The following is a 19,997-nucleotide window of genomic DNA, read 5'->3' on the forward strand; positions in this document are numbered from 1 at the left end:
TGGGGTCACCTCACCCCAGTTGTCTTTCCTGCTTCGTGCAGGGGGGCTGGACCTTATGATTTTCAGAAGTCACAATCTATGAATCTATGAATTTCATTTAGGATTAGTCAGTATGCAAAAAAACAGCTGAGTCTAAACTTCAGAGGCTAAAATAACTTTCTATTATAATCCCTGTTGGACGTCAATGCAAAGCCATTGCATTGAACAAGCATAAACAATCACTTCTATTACTCTAGAATTCACCATTAAAGTTTGTGTTTCATGAATGACTTGGAATATATGAGAATTGTCAGATCAAACCTAGGCTTTTCTTTCCTTTTTTAAGGTTAAAAAAAGTTTCAGATAATATCTTGTTTTTTGGAGTTTTTTTAAAGGAACAAAGAAAACCCCTGGAAACCTCGATATTTTCAGATTTCATCTGTGCTGAAATTGGAAGTGTCAAAAAAACAACACAAGGAGCTGTTCTTTTGGTATTTCTGAAATTTTATGAGAAAGCCTGTTCTTTTCAAGTTTCTGATTCAGTTTGGCAGACTAGTAATTTTGGGCACTCTTCCTAACCTTACTTCACTGCCTAGGATACAACACAAAATCCCAGCAACTCCAATGATGCTTTTTGTTTTGTGTTACTTAAACCAGAAGCTAGTTCCAAAATTAAGAAGAAAAAATAGCACTCAACATTTTAAAATTTGTTGTCAAAAGGGCAGATATTAACAATTACGTAACGCAAGATGGGTATGTAGTCTTAACCGCTGTTAGATCAACCTCACAAAAAGGTAATTAATTTATGGAGAAAACCAATTGCTTACATAAGATAGCTGACATTAAGGGTCTGAGGGTGTGCCTATACTGCAGGCCTCGGTGCAGCGCATTGATACTTGCACTAGTTTTCCCGGAGCTAGCTCTAGTATTAGAAGCAGCGTACTACAAAAGTGATAGCATGGAGCACAGTGTTTGGTAATTTACACTGTTGAGAAGGTTGGCAGCATTCAAATTAGATTGTTTAAAGCTAGCTCAGAAATCCTTACACACTGTGGTCTATGTTGTTGGTATATTCAGATTCTTTAAGTCGCCAAGCAACCTTTTTCTCCCAGCAAGCCTTCTAGGAACAAGGATCATTGAACACCAGTATCATCTTGAAGAATTAGGCCCTAAATCATAAGCCATTAAGGTGATTGTATAGACGTTGGGCCAGATCTATTGTCTGATTTACGTACATTGATTTCAGGGGAGTTGAAATCAATGGACTTATACCAGAGCTGGATCTGGCCTATTACGTTTAACAAATTGGTAAGGAGTGATATAGTGGAGATATAATCAGGTGTAGCTGTAGCTCAGTCTAGTGGCTCATCAGATGCATTTATCTGAAGATACCAGAAGGTCATGAGTCATGCACCAAATCCCACTCCTTCACGCCCACCCCTCATACGCACACACAGAGACAACTTACCAAGCAGGCATACCATCCTGCGTAATTGAAATCAGAACGCTTTTGCAACTAAGAAAAAAAAAAAAAAAAACTATTCTGACATGGTAAAAGCAAATGGGAAAAGTAGTATAAGGAGGAGACATAAATGCCAGAGACAGTTAATGTCCCCATACTCCTGGACGAACTCTGAAAGAATAACATAAAAGCAGTCACCATTATTCTCAGATCGTATAGTGACAGCAGCTGCTTTTTCCTGCTAAACTCTGCAGTCCATGTCTGAGAAACCCACTCGCCAGTACTATCTTGCAATCCTGAGGAAAATGGATATCCCATACTCCACAACGTGGTTTCTGAAGGGAAAATAACTTGTAGCTATCAGAATACAAGTTGCAGCAGTATCCTAACTCTAGTTAATGATAGCAATGCACCAAAGAGGCTTCTCCTTTCACCTAGAAATGCAGGGTGGGGCCAGGGTTCAGTTGGTGATACCAATGAATGCAGTCACTTACATTATCCAGTTAGAACACAATGAAACATGGGAAAGGTCTTAATGTAGGAAAGGGAATTGTCAACATTTTACTTCATCATCAATCATTTTAATACAGTCAATGGCATCCACCTTTACCCTTCTCCCAGATGTACAACAGGCTTGGGGAAAATTCAAATGCATCAGCTCAATAAGGCAAAATATTCCAAGTATTTTCATAGCATCTAAAAAGACACCAAAGCCAAAAAAGCAGTGGGGAAATCGCACCTGACCTCTAAACTGACATTCCCAGGGAAAAGGTATTAGCAGCCCTCTGAAGCAGTTTCCCATGCAGCACAAGATAAAGGGAATTCAATAGACCTCTTCTCCTTTCCTCTACCACTTCCAGACCTAAGTGGGTGCTGTCATGCTACCAGTGCACCAGCATTTATCTTCTATAAATTAGCAGGCAGTTTACATCCTGTCATAAGACACTGAGGTGGCATTCCTTTTTCTGAAGTGAATTACTGGCTGCTTTTCAAAGCAATTTAAGATTGCCCAGCAAGTGTGTTATTTAAAAAAAGAAAAATACCATTATCTACCATTTCATTACTATTAAACTAATATTAAGTTCTTTCTCTTACTCCCCTCTTACTTGTACACCCATAAATGAGTTTCTGCATTAACAACATTATTATTGTTATTTAAATTGCATTTTTTTAGTTTAGGGGCCTGTTTCCGAGTGTAAAAATCTTATTTCAATCAATTTAAAAATGTCTTGGTTTCCACCAAACTTTGTACTTGTCCAGGGAAGGGTTTGATATTACAGAAGGGGGCAAGATATGCTTATAAGTTTCCTATAAACTAGAATATCCATAATATGGTGAATATTTTTCTAGGGGATCGTAGAAAAAGAAACAAAAATATTTATTATTAATGAGTCAACCACAGAATCTGTTGTCATTCAGATTGCTAAAATGGTCATTAAATATCTGTTCCCTAAAGGTTACCTTTGAATAAGCACTCAAATAAACATTAATCAGTTTAGAGAGTTAAGCCTACCCATGTTGCAAAAATCTTCAGCATTATTTACTGATCCTCCAACTAACCCGGGCATATCCCTGCACCCACCCAGCAGTCAGTGCTTACAAGAGACCTGCATGAAGTCAGTTACAGAATCGTGACCTTGGATGCCAAATACAACTCTTTAGATGTCTTCACATATATTTTGTGTGTCCCCTAGTTCAATATTAAAAATATTAAAATCTTTCAGGATCTCATGCCAACATGTTTTGGACCAACCAAAGCTACAAAGTACAGAAGTGTATAAAATCTGATAGAGAATTAACCAACTATTTCAAACTTTAGAACAGGTTGCTTTAGGTTCAGTACTGAAATTGGTATTGTTATTAATTTAGATTTGCTCACCTCTATTTCTCATCGGTCTGTACCTCAAGCTATCCATGACAGTAGTTCTGCTGAAGTCAATTTAACCAATCATATTAGCAAGTACTCATGAATTGACTCTTATATTTGCAATTGGTTACAGGGTGAAGAAAAGCCATTTACAGAAATAGAAAAAAAATGGGAAAAGGGTATATTAAAAGCTGTTTTGGCACTTTTTAGCTGAGGTTCCTGCCCCATGTACTTATGAAAAATCTAAAGAAATGACTAATCCTACATCTTATTTATAATTCTTTTTAAACACCGTTAGCCCCAGAATCAACACAATTTACATGAACAGTTTCAATGCAATTAAAAAAAAAAAGTTCAGCTTCCTGTAAGACTCCTCACAAAACTATGAAAATGTGATGCAAAGATGACATCACCATATGACAAGGAAGGAAAAAAGAAAGCAACTTCTCACCTTTGTCATCAAGTAATTGCCCATTGACTTCAGCATTGATAATGTATCAAGTGGAGATAGCTCTGAAAACATGACAATTTGACAGAAAGTACTAAAGAAATCTCATGGTAGAAAAGTTATTGCAACTCATGGTTGCTGGTTTGCCTGAGCTAAGCAGTTTCACACAGCAGGATAATAAGTTCCCCTCTTTGCTAAAGCAATTGTTCTTCAAACCTAGTTTGTTTCAGCTCTAGCCCACACATTAACCATATGCTTGCAAGAAATACTGTGAAGAAGAATGCCCTTCTGCTAAAACAGATTAAAATGTAATCTTCTTCCGGTAAATGGCATATTGATAGCACTGGCATTTTATAAACTTTCACCATGTACACTTGAAAATTGCTGGATGCTTTATACCACCAGTAAAATCAAGGAATCAAGAACAACTTCTCCAACATAATATTTCAACATTTTTAGGACTTTCCCCCGTTATAAATCTTTCACCCTAGATTCTTAGATTCCTGTTTACTTTTCTGCTTAATAGGACATCTAGCAGGGTTTCGGTAGAATTGGGTAAGTAACAGCTGCCGTTTACAATTTGTGACAAATGAGCTCGATATTAAGAAATACAACAGGGATTTAGATTGAAACTCCATCCAAATGCTGATTCTCACTGGTAAGTGTGATAATTTATTTGGATGATTATCTATTTTCAGCATTCAGTCACAGGAATTAAAAAGATGATATGCCACTTGCACTTCTAAATTGTTAGGGGGGTAGGGGGAAGTTCTCCTAGAACTAATTGCATGTGGCATTCAGATGTCAACATCTACTTTCTGTTTATACTAGTCACAGATGTCAATAGGAAACAAAACCTATTTCAAAACCACTATGTACTTACTATATATTACATGTTTTGTATGCAGGCAATATTTTTCATGTTAAAATGAAAGACATCTATTTTAATGCTTTTGGACCAGGTCTGTGGTCACATTTAAAAACTGTTTCCTTATATTTGCTAAAGTATATTGTGTTTTTTGTGTGTCCCCACTATGGAGACATGCAATAATTCTAAAAGGATTAACGAGGACACGTTGGCAGCTGCTAACTGCCTCAAAAACCCGCTTATAATGGAAACTTTCATTTGGGATATCTGGCTTCCCATTTTTCCCCCTTTCTAATAATCAACTCCAATGTAATTTAGCAGAGAATATATCATTTTAAAATAATGTCAAAGTATTAAATCAGAATTGACAGGAAGTTTCACACTTGACTGATAGTGAATGCTACCTCAGTCTCTTTATTGAATCAGAAAAGATCCATAGATAATTACTGAATCACAATATAAAACGCAAAAGAAAACTGCAAAATATTTCAAGTGATCCATGCTGATTGGGATACACCTTAAATCAGGGGTATTAGGAGGACATGAAGAGGTGTAAGGCAGTCTAGCATTATCGGTTCTCTCATCTACCTGAAACTTCACATCCTCATTCTGTCCCTTTTCCTCTCACCTACACTTGCAGCTCACATGTGCTCATTTCAAGCAATAGATATGACAGTTACTTTCAACATACCTTAAGAGGAGGGGGGGGAGAGAAGAGAAGGTGCTAATCAGTGAACACAAAGGGCTCCTCCAAAAATCACCAACTTGAGTATTTTATAGAGAATAGGAAAAAAGGGGATGGACACATTTCTTTGACACTGTGATTACACGTTTGGAGGATCTGCAAGTATACACAGTATTTATTAACAAATACAGCAGAAAATATACCAAACATCTGTTGATGAGTATCAGAAAGCATGAAAGCTTAAAATCAACAGCGGTGCCATTTAAAAGCAACTTTCCATCTCTGAACAATGTGATAGTGGGACAGTGCTGTAGCTTTATCCTGCCTTTACTGAACAGCCTATCCCTCCAGCCACTAACTGCTAGGGGGGGAAAATGTTTCATATGATATATATCATCAAAATGCTGCATTGTCAGCTCTGGTTCTTATTTTAATCATTGATAGCCTGGGTTCGTATTTTAATCAATGATCTATTGCATTCACACATTAGGGTGTAATGCAGTAACTTTTTAGCATGTTTCTAGGCACCTTGGTACCACATCAAGCTCTTACCTGTGTTTCAAAATACATACAGTAAATCCTAAACAAGACTGCACTGCAACAAGGCTATTCTACTGTTTATTTTCAGCATTTTAAAGGGGGGGAAAACATTAGTATGTTCTCAATTTAGTTTCTTCAGGACCACAGACTACCTGCTATTGCTGCTGTACATATCCATCTTACTGTTTGTAAAATGCACCCCCAGCCTCCCAGCCAAACAAGCTCTGGAAAACTGTATAGCATGCTTCATTCATATGAAAAGATAAAGGCATAAACAGCCTGGAGCGTCCAAGTAGAGATTCAGTACCTCTCAAAGTATCAGAGAGGTGGAGGGAAAAAATCAGCTCAAGAAGAGACACTCTGAACTTACAATGGAAGAGGCTGGAATCCATCTCTCTTTTTAAAGAAAGAAGAATGAATCTTAAAAGAATAAAACAGCAGACAAAACAGAACTCCAAGTGAAACAGCCTTTTGTACTCACCTAGTGCTGAACACCAGAACAGGAAAGAGAGGCAGCAAGTAATAGGCAGAGATGAATTTCATATTGTAGCTCGTCTGATCTGCTTTGTCGGCTTCCTCTCTCACTATCCTCTTCCCTGTCTCTCTCCCACAGGCTTTCTGTTTTCCAAAGCCCTTATTCAGAAGACAGCCGCTCGGGTGTGTGAAGGTCCGTGGATCTGTAAAGGCAGACAGACCAACAGACTGACTAACGAAGAGAGCTTAGAGTGGGGTTTGAGCTTCAGGAGTGATGTCACAGGCAATGGAGCTGCTGCTGCAAGCCTACTGCCTGATAGCCTGTGATTATTCAACACAGTGACTCTATTGATGTCCTGAAGGATTTGTTATTACTAGCAGTTTAAGTGGCAACCAGGGAGAGAGGAGAACACAGTGGTTGGCACTTAACTCTAAGGTTATAAGAGTGCCTTGAAGAGTCTGCCTGGAAGAAAAAAAAAAAACCCTACAAAATATCTGCAATAATTAAGATCATATTGCTTGGAAGAAGTAAATCTGTATAAGCTTCACAGAATAGAAACAGGTTCTCCTAATTTAAAGTAACAGACAGATTCAAATCAACCTGATGCACCCTGCTGGGAAGGGCATTCTCTGCAAAGTAGGAATCAAACTTTATTGTTCCAATTAGAAATTCATACACTACAGCTTGATGCTGGCAATAAAAAAAGACAAGCAGAATAGCTTGCAAAGATATATTTTGAAACATTGTCACCTCTAAAAATCTTTAATTACAAGGAGAAACCATAAGAGGCTTGAAGACAATTAAGATTTTGTTTTGTTTCCCATCTTTTTGCCCTCTCAGATCTCAATTTTTCTTTAAACAAAATCAGTAGCTGATAAAGTCACTTTTTTATTTTAACCAGCTATTTATATTCTCTGAGATTAAATGCCCTAGGTGGTGAATGAAGTCCCTAGCTTTGTCTTGTCAAATACTCTGTCAGAAATACAACCCCTAGATGCCATTACATTTGCAAAAATATATATCAACTACAGTGTAGGTTGGATAAAATATTCTCACTTTAAAATGCACTGGTAGTATATTTGAGCCTTAGTTTAAGTGTATGTAATGAGAATAAACAGTGAGTGAAGCAGGGGGGACAAAGAGATATTTCAGTTGTCTGTATCCTTAATTGCTTATGTGAAAGGCAACAGTGATATTGTATATACATTAGAGAAAAGCCTTCAGATTTCAGTCTATGTTTCTTTGCTTTCATTATTCCCTGTGGAGTGAAGTGGGAAACATTTGCTCTCCATCCAAATAGTTCCAAGTACACTAATTGTAGTAAATGGAAGGGGCTTTTTTTATTACCGTAATGGGCACTAGTAAGACATTTCCAAAGAACACAAACATAGCCAACACAATTCAGCTTACATGGAAAGTGTGAAGGAGTGAGAAAAATGACAGTGCACATAACGAAAACAGAGAATGGTGACATTTCCCCTTCTCACCATTTCCTAATGGTAGCTTTCCACTTCAATATGGCTGGTCATTATATCAGTACAACTGTTTACAGCTGCAGAAATGTATTGAATCAATATTCTATTTTTTTCCATGTTTCATACAATAGCACCAATTTCTCTCTCCTTCTTATACTCTGCTTTCTGCAAGTCTTTTCACAGTGGGTGGTGAAGTGAACTTGGGTTCACGAAAGCTTGTGCTCTCTCCATATATCTTATTTAGTTAGTCTATAAAGATGTGTATCTATCATGCCTTCTATCAAAGAAGCAGTCACACTACCATGGCTGCTAGTGACTGAATAGTAAAAAAGATCGTACAAAGTGCAGTCTGCTTGTCATTTCCTTACCCAGCAAACGCAACCTCTCCTAGCCACCAGGCACCTCACCTGCAATCACATACCACTGGTTTGATCCTTCCTTCATCCCCTTACATGCACACACGGTTGATTGAGTAAAGGGCACTAGTGCATCAGGGAGTACAGCATGCCAGATGAGCCCAGAGTGAGCTTCTCAAAACTCATGCAGTTCTACAACCTGAAGAATTATTTCTGAATTATTTTACTGTTTATACTCTTTACAAAGTGTTTTCCTTTGTAGGAAATTATGCTGCCAGAAGCCTTCATTTTTCCTGATAGTTTGCCCATGGTCTCATAAGAGATCTTAAATCTATAGCTGGGCTTGATGGAGTGAGCACATCAGCATGTGAATGGGAGATGCTATTTTACAGCTATCGTAAAAGAAATATAAAGGGGCTATCACTCCAAGAATCATTCCACCACTGCACTATGACTGCATTCAATATAAGCTAACACTCTGGCTTGTATTCATTATATACTAAATACACAATTCACAGACTGACAATGATATATATATAGATAGAGGATGATATATTCTGCTTGATTAATGATTATTTATGTATTTGTACAGTGAGTATCACAATAAAATAGAGTCTTCAACTATGTCAAAGTCAAAGATCTGCTGTATTCTAATGGTTCCTCAGGCTACAGCAATTCCAGCGTGCCAGTGTCTATAGCCAATATCACACAATAGCTATGAAGTGGCTAGCATCACATCTGGCCATTTTAATTCCCCAGCTTGCATGTCCACCACAGCTAGGTCAACTTTGGGATGAGTTCAGAGCAGGATTAAAACTGAATACCTCTACAGACATATCAAAATGCCCCAGACGGGGAAGTTGTGTTAGTCTAGGCCAGGGGAGTCACTCATCTGACCCCATGACCTGTGTGAGTTTCAGGAGGCCAGTCCACAGACCAGCCCCATATTGCAGACCCAGCCCACGTCCCAGAGTGGCCAGACTGGGCAGATCATGTCAGATCCAGTGTAGGTCCCAGGGTGGCCAGAACAGGCATTGCATTCAGCATGGCCCTAGAGAGGCTAGAGTGGGAGCTGGATGGCCCCAAACTGGCCTCTCCAGGACTGGTCTCCACATAGAGTCTGCTCTGGCCACTTCATGACCATGCCCCACACAGCCCATGCTCCAGCGGAAATCCACTGCATACTGGTTCCCAGAGTGGGCACCACATATGGAGCATTGCTTGGAGAGGCAGCACTGGGGCCCTGATGGTAGGGCTCTGTGGGAACTGCCATATGGACCAGACCTTTCCACCCCTGGTCTAGACTCATAGACAACTCAAATAATAAGGAATTAAGTTAGCCAAAGTATGCTTTTAATGATATTATTATGTAAATTTACCCAGAGCCAAGTTAACCAGAACACCTCATTTATCACAGTTTATTCCAGCCTGCCTCTCACAACCTGTTCCCCTTTCCCAACAGCAAAGGATACATCCAGTGTGATTGCAGAAGGGGCAGAAAGAAGAAAGGAAATCCTTGCTAAAATTATTCAAGAAGTCCTTGAACTAACATGGAATAAAGTGCCATGCCCAAACTATATCATTCTTTCACCTTTAGATCTCAACAGCAGCCTGCGGTGGATATCTTTTCACCTATCTGATCTTGAGATCCATAGAGAATGCCTCCCTTCCACTAAGCTATAAATGAACCCCACTTGCAGCATTTTGTAGAAGGGCTCTCCTCTGCATATAGAGCTCCCAGAATCATTCTGCATGTATTTCTCTTTCACCAACCCAAGCCATAAGCCAGTAGGTGGTCCCAACAGTGGGTGACAAATATCTGAAAGTACAGCATCCCTAAATGTCAGAATTTAAACACAAAATAGGTTACAATTAAAATGAACAGGTAAATTCAATTAAGGACATAAGAACATGTTTACAAGCAAACCTCTTTTCCCGTCATTGGAAAATCTAGCTACTAGTACTTCAACACTATCATGAGATTTCATTATTCATAACCTTCAATTAAACTCCATGGCACTCTTCTTCCCAAAAGTAGCTAATTGACCTTATTTTTTACTTTCTAATGTGTTGTAAATTTAAAGAATTATTTAATTTCCATCATGGGTATTTTAAATAATTACATTTACTTTTCTAAAGATATGTGGAATTGTCTCAGCTTTTCATCATATGTGCATAAATACTTTATATAGTGTTTTGAATGGTTAAAATTATGCCAAATATTAATTAGATTACAACAGTTTAGCAAAAAAAGCCTTGTGAAGAGAAACCTGAAAGGCACCTCAGTAAATGCCTTATTTTCCCCTTATAATTAATGGTTTCTCCTCTATGGCTAGAATGTATGCTAAATAAAATAATTACAACACATCTGATGAGTAAAAGTATTTCTGATTATATGGTCCTTTGTAAATAATTATATGCGCTAAGCACAAAGTAAATAAAAAGGAAACAATGGAACTGCTACTACACAATTGTTTCCAGTAATACTAACAATTTCATTTTTTTGTGATACCAATGAGACTTACCATTTCTACAACTCCTGAAAGCTTGATTAAGTTTATTTCACAGTGTGAGAACATTATTCTGTATGCTATTACATACTTTTGAAGTGTAAGATGAAGCTACAGGCAACTTTTCAAAATACAGCATAAATTCATCTTTCCCCAACCAGACATGACCAATTTTGGTAATACCTAGCACAAGAAAGTCCAAATTTTGACTAGTTCCTTTGTGAACCACCATAAAAATAAAGGATAGATTGTTAGGGGATTAAAATACATATGGGGTTTACAATGTGCAAATATGCTAATAGAGAGGTGTGGATGAAAACAAATTATATAAACAGAAATATGAATATATTTTACTACAGAATACTTTACCAAACCATTCTTGTAGAGTCTAAATACAATATTTACTTGCATATAAACCATGAATATAAGGCAACCCGCCCTCCAGAAGTTAGATTCTATATATGGAAAATTTATAAATTTGCTATAAAGTTTTCAGGTATAGAAACTAATTATTGGAGCTTTGCCTTGAATTTGTCCCCCTCCCACCCACTGCTACATCAGGGAGAATAAATCTGGGGGAGAGGTCAGATAGCTCACTTTCCCTCTGCCCCCACCCCAACTTCTTGTGCCTTCAGCTGCACCCCCACATACATATGTTCATTGATCTGGGTCCCAGCAGAGTCAACAGTGTTTCAAGCCATGGTGACCTCACAACCCAGCACTGCATAGTATGTGTGTATACTCCAGATACCCCCACAAAAGAATCCATGTGCTAATTAGCCCCCCAATCATGACTGGAGCAGGGTGTTCTTGTCATGAATTCTGGGATCCTCTGAAAATATACCTGCAGATGAGGTGCAGGGACACCTAGTCCAACTTAACCTCTTGGGGGCCACACTAATCATATTTCATAGACAGACATTAGGGCTGGAAGGGACCTCAGAAGATTATCAAGTCCAGCCCCCTGCCCCAGGGGCAGGAAGTCAGCAGGGATCATAGGATCCCAGCAAGATAAACATCCAGATGTCTTTTGAAGGTGTTCAGAGTAGGTGCTTGGACCACCTCCAGTGGTAATCTATTCCAAACCTTGGGGCTTGGAAAGTAAAGAAGTTCTTCCTTATGTCCAGCCTGAAACGGTTATAGAGGAGTTTGTGACCATTCAACCTTGTCATCCCTTGGGGCACTCTGGTGAACAGACATTCCCCCAGATCCTGGTAAGCACCCCGATGAAATTATAGGTGGCCACCAGATCACCCGAGATCCTGCGCTTTTCCAGGCTGAAAAGTCCCATGGCTCTCAGCCTCTCTTCGTAAGGTCTGCTTTCCTGACCTTTGATCATGCACGTGGCTCTCCTCTGCACCCTCTCAAGCTTCTCCACATCCTTTTTGAATGGTGGAGCCCAAAACTGGATGCAGTACCCCAGCTGTGGCCTCACCAAGGCTGAGTACAACAGGAGATTGACATGTTGGGATGTACTTGAGAAGCATCTGTGGATGAAAGCAAGCGTTTTTCTTGCTTTACTAGCAGCAGTATCATATTGCATGTTCATGTTCATCTTGTGGTCAATCATGACCTCCAAGTCCCTTTCGTCTGTAGTGCGAGCCAGCATAGCACTGCTGAGCCTAAAAGGATGCTACAGATTTTTCCTCCCAAGGTGGAGAACCTTGCATTTTTTGGTGTTAAACACCACCAGGTTCTTGTCTGCCCATTTTCTGAGCCTGTCAAGGTCAGCCTGGATCACCCACCTGTCCTCAGGTATGGACACTTTACCCCAGAGTTTGGTGTCATTGGCAAACTTGGTCAGTCTGCTTCTGATACCAATATGCACAACATTAATGAAGATGTTAAATAGTATAGGCCCTAGGACAGAGCCTTGGGGGACCCCACTAGTCACAGGGCACCACGATGATTGACACAATATACACAAAGCTGAGAGAGGGGCAACAGAGGGATTCTGGATAAACTGTTTGGGACCCCGTTTGGTGATGTTTGCCAGATATTTAAGGCCGATGAAGAAACAGGAATCATTAGAAGTGGGAAAGAAAGGCACACTCCAGCTCTGGAGATGAAGAGGAAGTTGAAATGTATTTAGTATAGTGGCTCACCATGACTTGAAAAAGAGTTGGTGTTGAGGGAAACTGAGCACTACCATCTGTCCTATTCAGGTGAGCTACACTAAGCTATGCGTGTGGTATGTTCCCATCAGCATGATTGCCCGATATTTTATAGTCATTTTCATTGCTGGCTGCACTTAATCCATTTCATATTTAGTTTCTATTACTGAGCACATGCTTTTTGCATCAGTTTAATGATAAATAACATATTTAATGGAGTTTCTTTGTATTCAAATGCAAGGATGCTGATTAGGGGAAAAAACTTCCCTTACACAAGCAAATAAGGTATTACATTTCTGTTTGAAGTCATACAACGTTGCAAGATCACACAACTTTGCTACATGCAGAACATAAAGCTGCTATATAACCTATGCATAGAGTAGTATGGAGGTCAGTATTATTAACCAGTTTACAGTTGTGAAAACTGAGGCAAAGGTGGCCACTTGGAGGAAACAGAATTCTGGTCATTTGAGTCCAGTCTAGTTCTTAATAAAATAAGTTATGCTCATCTCCATATTACCATTTTATTCCAAGGAAGTCAGCTGATACACACATATATATTTTTTAAACTGATGTGAACTATTATAAGGAGCTCTAAATAGTACTTAGAGTATTGCACCATTTTTTTAAATTCCACTTTTTTCTACATACAAATACAGGGAATTATACAACCTGGAAACAATAACAATGATACAACAGTCCAGATAAGATCAGGATAATGAAACTCTTTAAAATACAGGGCATACACGAAGATACAAAAGACAGAAGCTGGGATGTTTTTAGTTGAGAATTTATTTATTTTTACTACCTATGCAACTTAGTGCTCATTAATGACATCTGACTATATTTGCATCCATATATCTGCCTGATTAATGTGTCTGATTCAAATACTTTGCATCCTTGACTAGATTATAGTATTCTATGCAACTTCTCTCTCCAGTGGAGAATAGAAGACATGGATTCAATGCACTGTCTGTCAACAAGACAGGTTTATTGCAATGGGTTTATGGGACAGTGTGTTGTACTGTACTGTGGCATGACACATGTAAGCAGCACTGATAAATCAGCTGGTTATCCATAAGCAAAACTGATAGTCACAAGTGAATGCAAGCATCAGAAATTAAATCCTGGTGTCATATCACATTGCAAATCCATGTCTATTTTGTTACCCATTCACAACTCTGGATTTCCTTCAGCATTTTCTTTTGTAAATTTCTCCTCATGATCTTTGTCCCTCTAGGACACTTGAGTATGTAGAAGCATTACATTTAGATCACCCTAACCAAGGTTAGGGCAATCTCAATGCCCTAGTATGCAAACATTCACAGAGTTTAGATTGCTTTAAAAACGGCACACCCAGTCTAAAGTTTGTTCAGGTCAGAGGTGAACTTCCTTTAGATCAATAAAGGATTAATCTAATAAAGTGAGGGTTAACCTGGCCTAATAAACATATACAAGCATTCACAGCACAGCCCCATGGATGGGAAAGTCCAGCAACTAGCCATAATCCTTGCTCTCCTTGCCCCTGCCCACAACAACCCCCTTTCAGACTGGGCAACTCTCCTCATGGACCCACCACCCCGCTTCTCAACCTACCAACCCCATCCCCCTCAACTTATTTGCCTTCAGCTCCTGGCACTTTCCCACAGCAAACAGCAAATGCTTGCATGTACAGATCCCGACTCAGATAATGAGCTTGAACTAAGTTGCCAAAACCTGAGCAGGGTCCCACAAATACCTGTTTCCACCCTTTAATTTGTTTATATGTACTCACTGGGGTTCAGAAGTCCTCATAGGTTGTGCCCTGAAACAGCCTGGATGTTTCTGGCATACTGCTAACCTCTTCCAAACTTTTCTGAAAAAGACAGGAGTCAAGACATGTTCAGAAAAAAAATCTAACACACAAAATAGCACTAGAAAAATGGCATGACTTACATTTGTTCTTAAAGGTTAGTTCTTGCTCCTTTCTGGACTTTGTAAACCAAAACAACATATTAGCTAGGTATCAAGGAAGGTCAAGAAAGTATATGGCCTTAAACAATATTTTTATTTCTTAATATTTTTGTATTGTATTGCTAAGGAACGAATTTAGTTCTGGAATGGTAAATGGAAAGTGGCAAGTTGTTAGCTCTAAGAACAGAGTTTAGGATCTTGAGTCCCAGGTGGTATAGTTCGAATGCAACAGCATTTGGTGAAATCACAGAAGGCTCCAGTGACTCCTTGGAACAAGGACTTCTTTGCAGATGGCATTATACCTCTAACATGGTTATATATATTGGTATAATCCACATGATGTAGATGATGAAGTCCTGTTTGCTCCTTTCCATGTGTGGGGGTGGGGGACAAAGGGGAAGAGCATGAATGTAGAACAAGAAGAAAGCACCTAAAAACATTGAGACATTTTTTTCCTAGTAATGTATTACTTTTTGTGGGTTATTCCCACAAAAAAGAAAGCTGAATTTGTTATTATTGCCCATCATAAACAAATATGCTACGTAAGTTATATTAAAAAAAAATCACAGAGTTATATTTAAACAGAATTTGAGATCTATTTGTCAAGGCTGTCTTAACATGTCATCACCTCAATTTTTTTCGAAGTATTAAAATGTCAGTTTCTAAGTTTAAATTAAATTTTACGTTACATGGCAAAACAATGTTAAAAGAGCAGTGAGGGATGTATTGATACATGCTGCTTTATTTTTACACAACTAGGAGACTGATGAATTTGGCCTGAGGCTGGTACTTTACTGTCCTCAGAACCAAAAAATGAAATCCTGGCTATCAGGCTATTTATCATAGCTTAAATTTCAAAAGGGGAAAATACAAGTTTCTGTGGAGGTCACTTTCAAAACTGACCAGATAAAACATTTTATAAGTAGATTTCTTCTTTAAATATAAATCCAGTAATTCAAAACTACGGATCAGTACCAACATTTAGACAAAGTGCACCTACAGCAAATATAGGTTCTTAACCTTTTCCCCCTGCTCTCCTCCCCACCACATACACACACACACACACACACATGCTAAAGAAATACATACATCTTTTATCCAAAGAGCTGAGAAAATGGAACCACAGCTTATAAAATTCATTTACTACATACATACCTTATACAGGTAACAAATCAATGAAATGTATTAATTTTTTATAATCTTTAAAAACTGACATTGGAAATTGTATTATATCAAATAGCAATCTAAAATGTATACATTCAAAAAGTGTGCATCTGCATACATTATTTTCTATCATTCTAGTAAAAAAATATTTTTCTCCCTCCCAGTATTTATGGTGATGAAGCTTACTATTGGCAGAAGTCCACTGCATTTTTATATAAACACAAAAAGATGGTTGAAGCAATTTATGCTACTACAGAAGAGCGAGACCTCAAACCAGTTTCTCCTATATATTCACAAATCTTTTATCCCAGGCAAGTGAAGTGATTCATTTTTAAACAGTCTTGCAATTTTTCTGAGCATAGACTGGATAGCATATAGTTCCTTATTGTCACAGGTTTTACAAGAAGAAAATAATCTCTCTAATGGACTTCATGATCAGTAAATTCAGAATAACAGAAACAGAATTTACAAGCCATGTGTTTAAAGGGAAAATACATTATTTTATCTGGAAGGCTCTGCTTTCTTTGTATTCAAAATCAGAATGATTTACAAGGTATTAAATACCCAGCTCACCTGGTCTACCTAACTTAGTTACATATCAAAGGGACACCATATTTTACATAAGTATTGGAGCTGCAAGAGCTTCTGAAGGTAATCATCCAACCATTCAAAGTCCACTAACCATGGAACATAATGATAACCAAGTGTCCTGTGGTATCTTAGGAAACTGAAAATTACAACCTGACTATGGGTTTCTAAACTTGTTCGTGTTCAGAGATGACTTAAACATTTTGAAGCTACTCATCCATAAAATTACTTAATGATAAAAGGGGTTCTGATTCTGATCTCAGGTATGCATCTTCAATAAATAAATAATAGGTCTGTAGCTGCATTCATTTCATGAAAGATGCTCCCAACTTGCAACAGAGTAAGATCAAAATCAATGCCATAGGCTACACTATACAATTTAGATGGTGAGAAAGCCTAAGATACAGCTTTCCCTTTTCAGTGTTGTTATTTCAGGAGATGGTACAAATCTTCAAGCTAATTTTTTAGGAGTGACCTCAATTCCCTTAGAATTTTGTTTCTTTAATACCTTAAAAATTGGGCTATTATTGTCCAAAGTCTGCACTTACAAACTGAGGCACCCAAATTCAAGGCCACTTTTGAAATGTTGGGCCTATAATTTTTTGTAAGGTTCTGTTTTGGATCCGAATAAACAAGAAAAGAAAAGGAGGGCTTCTAATCTACTAAAGCAATTCAGAATTTGTTTCACTCTCTCCCCCAATCAGTGGTCAAACAAGGTCTAAATGTATTTCTATGAGAAAAAGAACACACCTGAGTTTTGTGAAGAATCAAATTAAAATCCAATTAGGTCATTGCTAAAGAACGTGAGGTTTTCTATCGATAAAAAGATTGAACAGGATCCAAAAGATAAATAATTCATACAAAGTCATTAGGACCTATCACTCCTTATAAAAACCCTTTAATAATGCACCAAACATTTCAGCTTTTATTAGTAGTATCTCTGTGTTTTGGACCCTTACTCTAGAATAGTGGTTTATTTTTAATAAAAGAATGCATCTACTCTTTCGACTGATCAAAGGGAATATCATTTTAACTCTTTGAGAAGAAATTATTAAAAAAATTAACTTCTCACTACATGCCAGTGAGAGGTGAGACAGGAGCCCCCCCCCGCCGCCCCCCCGCAGGGTGGCTCAGACCCCTAACCAAAGCACCGCAGCACTTACCTTAGGAGCCAGGACAGACGGCAGCAGCGAGGAGGCTGGAGCACGGACACCGACACAAACACAGGCTTGGTGCTTTCACAGCTGCCTGAGCCTGTGTGTTGGGGAGAACTGGGGGCATGGCCTCCGAGTAGTGCAGGCTGCTCAAAAGGAAGCCAGAGAAACAGCTGGGGCAGAGCGGAGGAGAGAGGAATGGAGCACCAGCTGGGAGACACTATCTGAGGAGCTGGGAGGCTCCAGCTCTAGCTCCAGCTCCCCAGAGGAGGAAGCAGCTGGCCACCAGGAGAATGGTGTGGCAGGAGGTTGGTTTGCGGGCCAGCAGGAGCTGGAGAGCAACAATCAGGTGGGACTCTGTGGGGGAATAGCAAGGCTCTGACAAGGAGCCCTGGAATCAGGATTCAGGGCAGACCCTCAGATCCACAATCATCTGCGGGTAGCTCTGGAGGGGGCAGAGCCCTGGGAACCTCAAGCCCTAAGAAAGGGGAGCAGAGGAATGCTGGCAAGAGTGATCAAGACAGCCAGACCCCAGGTCAGCCAGACTCCAGGGTGGGGACATTGGAGGAACTGGTAGGGATGGATCACAGGGAAGGTCCCAGTACCCCTACTTGCTAAAGGGAAAGGAGATGGACAAGCCCCTGGAAAAAAAAAGAAAGCCCTTGAGAGAGAGAAAGGTGGCTTGGGAGCTCTACCAGCAGGTATCGGCATCTTTTCTGTTGAGTTGTGAATGACCCCAGATGGGGCAAGTTTATTTTCTTTAAGAGGGGGAAACCAACCCGAGACCCAGGGGTGGCCCCCCCCTTAGGGTTCACAGCCCTGAAGACCCAGCCCTGGCAGGGTGGGCAGTGTGAGGAAGATCTGCAGGAAGCAGCTTCATCCCAGGCCAAAAGTGTGGTAAGTGTGGGGTAAAGGGGAGGTTTTGGAGCCCCATGAAGACAACTCCCAGTACTGAGACACTTCTGGGCCCCAAACAGGAACTGCCTCCCCAACTTATAACAGCAAAGATGTGATAGGGGAGAAAGAGGGGCAGTGCTCAGACCAACTAGGGGGCACCAGAACAGGGTTTCACCCTGATGTCGCTGGGAGGCAGGGCACCCACAAAGAGGTCCTTGAGGCCTTACAATACCTATCAGCAACAATGCCCAACACCATGTTAATATAATCTCTCAGAATCTGAATTCATAATGTGCTCTTGTGTAATCATTTTAAAATACCTTCACGCAGAGTATTTTGAAGAAATATCTCCTATAAAATGACATTAAAATAACGTTAGACTGTGACACCAACAACAGAAATACAGATAAGTTAACCTAGATATTCTCCAAAGCTAAGAAAAATGAACATCAGAAGCAATAGATTTATTGTGTTGTATTGGCCTACCTGCTAGAGGACATGCTATTATGTTTCTTTATATACCTTGGTCATCGGTATGACATTTATTCTGTATTTCATTTCTTTAGTCTACACATGTTACAATATTTTAAAGTTTTTTACATGATTTATATGTTAGGACGAGAGAGAATGAGAATATAGGGAATGTAAAACAGAAATAGAAAGTCCACTTCTCCCTATAAAGAAGTTTGTAATATTCTAAGAGCAAAGCAGGAGTGTGGGTCTCTATTTGTTTTTTACCAGGGTTTTCTATCTTAAAATTATATAAAATTCATAATACAGTAACTATTTTCTATCACATTCTATTTATATTCTATTATTGCAAAGGATAAAATGTGTAACTCCAATCCAAAAATTGATATTAGATATAAAATGCACTGCTAGGAATACACTTCTGGTTTGTACTATTGAGATAGATACTATGCTAATACAGTACTTATGAAAGGCAATTGAAAATTGCTAAAATAATATAAGTTGATAAATTAATAATAATAATTTTCATACCATATAACAACTAAGGCACAAGTAAATGTTTCAGGATCCATTCATAACTCCTATTTTCAATAGAATAATTCAATTATTTTTTCTTCATAAAGGAAAAATACCATGATATTAAACAGCTACCATGTTTTCTATCCATTCTTCTTTTATTGGATCTATATTTTAGTCCATGTTTAGCTAATGTGCCAAAATTCACACATCAATTATTTAAATGTCCATTATTTTTAAAGTCAGTTGGTTTGATATTACTGATAGCTGAGCTATACTTCAAGGAACACAGGGGGAAACAAACTGATTTATTTCCTACATTGTAGATTATTAGAAATATGGGTATTAAAATACACATTTATTTCTCACTGGGCAGATAATTAGTAAACCAAGACCATATAATAGGAATTTTGCTTAGCCCTAATTTTCAGTGGGAACTTTATTTAGCTCATCCCCAATGCTTGAATTTTCACTA

At 38.8% G+C, this 19,997-nt stretch overlaps 1 protein-coding gene and 1 long non-coding RNA gene across 6 annotated transcripts in view; both read right to left on the bottom strand.

Annotated features, from left to right (window-relative positions):
* Nucleotides 1–4,164, bottom strand: part of LOC109321308 — a 30,501-nt gene extending 26,337 nt beyond the window's left edge. The window contains exon 1 of the long non-coding RNA XR_002104032.1: nucleotides 3,760–4,164. This is a non-coding gene — a long non-coding RNA (uncharacterized LOC109321308). The remainder of the gene's footprint in view (nucleotides 1–3,759) is intronic.
* Nucleotides 1–6,688, bottom strand: part of LUZP2 (leucine zipper protein 2) — a 411,554-nt gene extending 404,866 nt beyond the window's left edge. Inside the window, exon 1 of one of the 5 annotated variants that reach the window (XM_019551884.1) lies at nucleotides 6,331–6,688. In XM_019551884.1, the coding sequence (XP_019407429.1) occupies nucleotides 6,331–6,392 (62 nt within the window). In that variant the 5' untranslated portion in view covers nucleotides 6,393–6,688. The remainder of the gene's footprint in view (nucleotides 1–6,330) is intronic. The other 4 variants (XM_019551883.1, XM_019551879.1, XM_019551880.1 and 1 more) reach the window with 4 other exon arrangements.
* Nucleotides 6,689–19,997: the final 13,309 nt, after the last annotated feature.

Source organism: Crocodylus porosus, unplaced genomic scaffold (genome assembly GCF_001723895.1).
Source record: "Crocodylus porosus isolate Cpor-Errol unplaced genomic scaffold, CroPor_comp1, whole genome shotgun sequence".
Classification (NCBI taxonomy): Eukaryota; Metazoa; Chordata; order Crocodylia; family Crocodylidae; genus Crocodylus; species Crocodylus porosus.